This window comes from Saccostrea cucullata, unplaced genomic scaffold (assembly GCF_032062105.1).
Source record: "Saccostrea cucullata isolate Sc308-1 unplaced genomic scaffold, CSIRO_AGI_Scuc_v1 ctg1967, whole genome shotgun sequence".
In the NCBI taxonomy this organism is placed as follows: Eukaryota; Metazoa; Mollusca; class Bivalvia; order Ostreida; family Ostreidae; genus Saccostrea; species Saccostrea cuccullata.
The window spans coordinates 53,476-61,446 of record NW_026919637.1 but is presented as its reverse complement, the minus strand read 5'-3'; the positions used below and the strand labels follow the sequence as shown (position 1 = coordinate 61,446).

The window sequence follows — 7,971 nt, the reverse complement described above, 5'->3', positions numbered from 1 at the left end:
GGCCCCTGGGCCTCTTGTTTATAAACCGCGTCGCGGTTATGTTATATCGGATAACATAAGTTGAAATTAGCTTCATTCCTTAAATAAAATTACGAGGAAATGAACCCGAAAACATATTAATTTTTTCACATAGATTTATTTCAAATCAATTCTATTTTTACATACTGCACGATTTAAAAGTTACTTATATTTTTAAATCAAAACCTTGTCTGAAAACGAGCCAAAAACGACGTTTTTACTATACAGTACGATAGAATAATGTCGAAAATGTTACTACAACAATTACATCTTTAAAATTCAAATTTTGGTTTAATGGAAGGCATATATTTTACAAAAAAAGGGTGACTCGAAGGCAATCTCATCATATCATAGCTGAACATTTGTATAGAAAAGTATCTTTGGGTCCTTTCTACACATATAGTTGTGTCCATGACAGGCAATGACACAGATCTATTTATACGTATAGAGACGGTGTATAAATTGCTTAAATGCACTTTTTTCTATAATCTATAGCGGTTTCTATAGGCAGCGGAAAGGGCAAAAATTACCATAATGAGAAAACAAAGAATTATTTTAATTTCAATGAACATAAAAACTTAACAAATGATATACAAATACAATGCATAATCATTTAAGCAAAAACAACGACCACGTACGAAACGAACATATATGAATGCAAAACCAACGATCATGTTTGCAGTACAAACGTAAATAAAAAACACGACAAACGAAAAAAAACTTTACAAACGTGCAAGCGGTAAATCTAGACTTCCCGACTCCCGGTTCCCGACAGTCCCCTATTTTTTTTCGGCGATTTCTTTTTTGTCGCGACACAGAAACTCTTCAAACTTCTCAGGTACATTTTCTTTTGAAATGAATTCAATAATATGTATAAAAAAAAAAAAAAAAAAATTAAACAAATTTGCATATCTATTGCTGAATCAGCAGTATCACCTTCCAAAAAGCGGTAAATGTTGTACTCCATTATAAATACGAAATTTAAGGTTTTTGAGATGTAAGGTAAAGGTGTATGGCCACAGATTTGAAGTTAATATTTTCTGTATAATATTATTACTTGTTCCAACTAAATATGCTTATTCAAGGTTCAAGATCAACAAAAATAAAACAAATTATGGAATAATATAAATAATGACAAAGGTTCATATTGTGGATTATAAATTTATAATTAAGAAAGTTTTTTTTACACCAGTATATATTTTAAAACTTTACTAAAGCCGTTCAGATATTTATTTTTATAAAAGTATTAACATTGCAATTTCAATGTATAGTTTTCTTATAGTTTATAGTTACTTATAGTTTTCTTCTCTTTTAAAGCTGTCAAGTATTTGTAAATGCAACCGTTTCTCAGGTCTGAAGCTTGCAGTTTTTAAGTTATCATTACAATCTGTATATAAAGTATCTTGCAATTGTCATAAATAAAAAAAAAAACTTGCATGTCCTGGTAATCTGGGAATGACCATGTCCTACTATTCTGGGAATAACCATGTCCTGCTTTTCTGGGAATAACCATGACCTGCTATTCTAGAAATAACCATGTCCTGGTATTCTGGGAATACTAGTAACCATGTCCTGGTATTCTGGGAATAACCATGACCTGCTATGCTGGGAATACTATGAACCATGTCCTGGTAATCTGGGAATAACCATGTCCTGCTATTCTGGGAATAACCATGTCCTGGTAATCTGGAAATAAACATGTCCTGCTATTCAGGGAATAACCATGACCTCCTATTCTTGGAATACTAGTAACCATGTCCTGGTAATCTGGGAATAACCATGTCCTGCTATTCTAGGAATAACCATGTCCTGCTATTCTGGGAATAACCATGTCCTGCTATTCTGGGAATAACCATGTCCTGCTTTTCTGGGAATAACCATGTCCTGCTATTCTGGGAATAACCAAGTCCTGGTAATCTGGGAATAACCATCACCTGCTATTCTGGGAATAACCATGTCCCACTATTCTGGGAATAACCATGTCCTGGTTATCTGGGAATAACCATGTCCTGCTATTCTGGGAATAACCATGACCTGCTACTCTGGGAATACAAATTACCATGTCTTGGTAATCTGGGAATAACCATGTCCTACTATTCTGGGAATAACCATGTCCTACTATTCTGGGAATAACCATGTCCTGATCCTGCCATTCTGGGAAAAACCATGTCCTAATATTGTGGGAATTACCATGTCCTGGTAATCTGGGAAAAACCATGTCCTGCTATTCTGGGAATTGTTAACGTATTGCTCACTCTTAAAAAAATCTTCATATTAAGACTTGTTTATGTTTATACAGTGAATAATGTTTGAAATCGGTGTTTCTTGTGTTTAGATGAAATACATTCGGTACAGACAGTGACGAAACAATCCTTGCAGAGAAGTTCACATAACTTTACTTTATGGACAGAACACTTTGGGAAGTCTGTAGGGGTTTTTCTATGACTGACCCCTACAACTGTGTGTGGCTTGGTCAATTCTGATGCAACATGCTCCTAAATACACGATTTACAGAGGATGACTCGACAAATTTCACTGTACAGCTGTACCCTGGCAGTTTTGCATTGGTCACATGACATCATATATCCAGAACCCTCAAGGTAGTCCAGAGTTGCTTTATGAATTGCCATCTGGGAAAAAACATTCAATTATAACAATTTGTTTTTGATTTTACTCGATGGACTAATAAGTTATATAATATTGTGAATCCTCGTCAAAAATTAGCTAAGGTTAACTATAGTTTACAGTGTTCCATAGTGCATACTACAAAACATTCAATTTTTTTAACATGAAACTTTGATTTACAACATTTCTTCACTTGATTTATGAAAGGAATTCATTCAAGGTTTAGGGATTTACAATGTCTTCAATTCTAAGTCAATTTATATTATGTGAATAATATGTGAAAAAGCAAGTTATACCGGGGGGTATTCGGCGCCTAACCCACTAGATCATGTATAAATATGTGAATAACATTTAATTATTTTCAGGCAGAAAGATACTATAAATGTATAAATATATTTTCCACATAAAAATGCAGTGTGCTTCTTATTAACCCTAAGAAAATTGTGTCACTCGCAACTTTGAGCATGGATATACATGTCGATATTTGATACGGCCTACTTTTCTTGAAGTAAATATGAAACACACATATCTAAACATTTTGAAGAAACTGGATTTTTTAAATTAATAAATCTTGAATATTAAAGAGTTATCAAATATTTTAGTCCTTATTTATTGTACATTACTAGATTGACTATCTTGTAAAAGCTGCATGTAATTTGGGAAGTCATGTGATAATACTATTAATTGTTGCTCAATACCCTAAACAAAATAAACATTCTCTAGACTTTTGAAGAAGGTGTTATAGTTTCAAATTTCTGAAATGAAAAATAATATTGCACTTAAAAGAAAGAAAAAAACACCATTAAATAAAAAATAAAAATTTTTAAATCAAATAATATTGTACTTAAAAGAAAGAAAAGAACACCATTAAATATAAAATAAAGATTTTTAAATCATCATCTCATGAGATGTGAGTATTTCCAACATGGTTTTTTTTAGCTCACCTGAGCTGAAAGCTCAAGTGAGCTTTTCTGATCACATTTTGTCTGGCATCCGTCTGTCTGTCCGTCTGTCTGTCTGTAAACTTTTCACATTTTCGACTTCTTCTCAAGAACCGCTGGGCCAATTTCAACCAAACTTGCCACAAAGTATCCTTGGGTGAAGTAGATTCAAGTTTGTTCAAATGAAGTGCCACGCCCTCATTCAAGGGGAGATATTTGGGAATTAATGAAAATTTGGTGGAATATTTTAAAAATCTTCTTCTCAAGAAACACTTTGCCAAGAAAAATGAAACTTATGGGGAAACATCCTCAGGTAGTGTAGATTAAAGTTTGTTCAAATTATTACCCCCGGGGATAGGGCGGGGCCAAAATGGCCGACTAAAGTTTTACATAGAAATATATAGGAAAATTCTTTAAAAATCTTCTTCTCAAGAATGACAAAGCCATAATTCATCATATTTATATGGAAGCATGCTCAGGTAGTGTAAATTCAAGTTTGTTCAAATCATGACCCCCGGAGGTAGGGCGGGGCCAAAATGGCCGACCAAAGTTTTACATAGAAATATATAGGAAAATTCTTTAAAAATCTTCTTCTCAAGAATGACAAAGCCAAAATTCATCATATTTATATGGAAGCATGCTCAGGTAGTGTTGATTCAAGTTTGTTCAAATCATGACCCCCCGGGGTAGGGCGGGGCCAAAATGGCCGACAAAAGTTTTACATAGAAATATATATATAGGAAAATTCTTTAAAAATCTTCTTCTCAAGAATGACAAAGCCATAATTCATCATATTTATATGAAAGCATGTTCAAGTAGTGTAGATTCAAATTTGTTTAAATCATGACCCCCCAGGGGTAGGGCGGGGCCAAAATGGGCGACAAAAGTTTTTAAAGATATATATAGGAAAATTCTTTAAAATCATTCTCTAAAAAATAGCAAATCCATGATTGGTCATGGGACTACTTTTGGATTTAAACTTTACAATGAAGAGCAATATTCTACTTTTTCCTACCCTTAGTGCTCAGGTGAGCGATGTGGCCCATGGGCCTCTTGTTTAACAATGCAGACAACCATCAAGTGAAAACCACACTTCTTTGTTATCTGATTTACCAATTACATGTAAAATGACTTACCTGTATGCAGCTGTTGGCTTAAGTAGTGTTTTGATCTAATATATCTATGTACTGTGTGTGTAAAGATAATATTCCTATCGCATGATCATCAGTGTCTGTCCGTGTTAATCAGCTTCAGTGTACAAAATCAAGAGAATATAGGAACAGTCCTTTAGACAGTTAAGAACAAATAAGTGTGTAAAAAGTCTCAATTTAATCGAAAAGTGTGTATATCTTACACCTATCAATTTTAGTGTAAAAATCTTCAGAAAAAGCTGAAGACAAATTCCATTCATCAATATCATGGGGATTTTTTTAATATTAAAATAATACTTTGACTCATATACTTTAAATCCACATTTTTTTCGTTGGATCCAATTTTGAGGGTTTGAGGAAAAAATATTGGCTTGTTGAGGGTATTTGAATTTACGATTGAAAAAAAATTTCAGTCATAAAGCATAAGAATTGTTACATTTCGTGTTTGTCAAAAAATTGTGGGTCTTTCCATACCTCGAAAACAAAATTAGTGATTTCACAGTAGTTTCTTCTGTAGATATACCCTCAAAAGACAACAACTGTTTCGTAAAAAAGTACACAATTCAATATTTTCTATTGATGTTTATCAACTGATTGCTTATAAAGTTTCATTGCATGAAACTAATTACAACAACATTTTTGTTTTTATATTGAGCAACAAACAACAAGTCATTTTCATCCGTACAGAGTCCCCATGGATTAATCAGGCCGCAATCTAGGTAACGAATGAATTGACCGTTCTTGTCAATTATGTGCACACAATGATTTATAATATCTGCAGCTAGGATATTGCTCCGACTGTCTGTTGCAATGCCTCTTGGATCAAATGGTTCGTTTTTTGGAACACGAGTATGACCAGTGTACCTGAATCTCAGTTCCCCAGCATCATTGACAACCACTACTGCTCCTGCTCTTTGATCAGATACGCAGATATCCAGGTTCTTATTCTCAGTAATATATCTATAAAAATCTCCAGAAGAAAATAGAGGGATACCCTTATAGGAAAAAATGGTTTGTTTCTCTTTGAAGCCAACATAACGGACAACTTTTGATTGTTTATAATCATCCCTAACCATAACAACTAAGATATGACCAGAAGAGGTACTACAAACACCGTGAGGTATCCAGTTTTCTAATTCGTATAGAGGCCTAAATTTACCATTTTTCAAAATGTTCACAGATCTATCATGGTAGTCAGTATAAACTAACTGTCCAGTTTTCGTTATTGCTATACTTTCTGGCCGATGTCCTGATAATGTTTTGATCGACTTGATATATACTCCCTGGTTAGAGTTAAACATTTTCATGACGCAGTGATCTCCGCTAGTCCAGATTCGCATATTACTTTGACTTGTCAAGTTGTAAAGATGAAAGTCATATCGTGTTTTAAACATGGTGATGACCTCAGGTTTATAAAGGATATCTTTAATCATTGATGGTGTAGGTTCATCTGAATGAAATGCCAATGACCCAAACCTTGCAGAAATTAAATCCTCTGGCTTTGAAAGCTTTGAAAATATTGGTAAAACTATGTCAAATTTAGGAGGTATCGTAAACTCTGGTTCAAAGTCTGTATTAATATTTAAATGTTTAGCAATATTGTTTGATCTCAGTATACCAGTGATTTGCTCCATGTATTGTTGCACTTTGTGTAAACTCTGTTGTAATTTTTCTTTGCTTGAATTTAATGTCTCTTTGTGTTGGTTTTCCACTTTTGATACTTGAGATGTTAGTTTTTTGACAACAATTTTAATTGCTTTGCACCACTCCTCCCCATGGTCAGATATTTCTGTTTTCAATTTATTGCAACGTTCATCGAAATCCGCTATTTGCTTTTCTACTTCTGATAATTCATTGTGGCATTTTTCATAGAAATCCTTTTCTAGTCTTCTCAGATAAGCTTTTACTTGATTCTGCTTTTCCTGGAATATTTTAATCATCGTTTGAAATTTGTGTTTCTCGTGTTGTTCTGCGAAAATGCATTCAGTACAAACAGGAAAATTGCATTTCCTGCAATGAAGTTCACAAATTTTCTTTTCATGGGAGTGACACCTAGGGAAAATGGTAGTTTCTCTTTCTTCGTACAAACTGATAAATGTGTGGCATTTGTTTATATCAGACGAGACATGTGTTCCAATGCATGTCCTACAGAGGTTTACATCACAAAAGGCACAGAAAACTTTTACGATACAAGATCCACAGATGTCACATCGAATTATTTCTGGGACACTATTTCGTTGATCTATAGGATTTACAAAATCTAAAGGAAGAAAAACGTATTCTCTCTTTAATGCATTTAGATTTCAATCTGACAAATCACATACGATCAATACAATGTTAATACTTAAATATTCAAATGTTTAAGATATCCTAGTGACAAAAGTGAGGCATTGGTACATGAAGGGCTAGGAAACATAATTTTTAAAATGTTCGTGATGATTTCAACTTCCCTTACTTAGCAATGAGAAATATATGTTACAATTATATGTAAACAGTAATATACAAAAAGTCTTGAAAGTTACTGTTAAATTTATCAGAGACTGTTTTGAACTTAAAAGTCAATTACTTGACAATTCTTAAAAATTATGTAAACATAATTTAACAATTTTCAGTGGGCCTTTGCCAATTATTGTAATTGTGTTTGTGCCAATGAAGTATTTGTATTTGTATTTGTATAGCAATATACACTTATCACCAAAGTCGTCTGCGTGGTGCTGAGTCTTCTCTAGAGGCACAAAGTAAGGAGTTGATCCTTACGTCGCGGGTGCGAATCCCACTGTGGTACGTGGAGACCAGTCCTTCAGATGAGACTGTATAAACCGCGCTCCCGTGTCGCAATAGGTGTTGGCAAGAAACCCCCCCCCCCTGCTCAATGGCCCTGGGTGGCAAGTATATGAGAAAATTCACAGCTCTCGATGTCGTTAACATATGAGTAAAATATTCTCGAGAATGACGTTAAACAACACAAAAAAACCCTTATCATCTCGAGATTATGTCTCTCAGTTAGATTCAATACGCAAGAGCATGCCTTATGAATTAACAATTTCTAAAATGAGGCAAGCTGTTGAAATCAATTTGATGAAACACTTTGACATCGTAAGCAAATACAACTTATCATTAGGTAAAATGCTACATTTAACTGATCTTTTCATACTTATTGTAAGACCATTTGTACATGGTGATTGGCACAGATCTTTTCACGATATTTTTCGATCACGACAGGGAGCACACGGCAG

At 33.9% G+C, this 7,971-nt stretch overlaps 1 protein-coding gene across 1 annotated transcript; it reads right to left on the bottom strand.

The window, feature by feature from the left end:
• Positions 1 to 5,343: 5,343 nt before the first annotated feature.
• On the bottom strand, positions 5,344 to 6,675 carry LOC134235090 (uncharacterized). Its single transcript, XM_062717178.1, has one exon. The coding sequence runs from the start codon at positions 6,673 to 6,675 to the stop codon at positions 5,344 to 5,346; it is 1,332 nt and encodes a 443-aa protein (XP_062573162.1).
• Between the last annotated feature and the right edge of the window lie 1,296 nt (positions 6,676 to 7,971).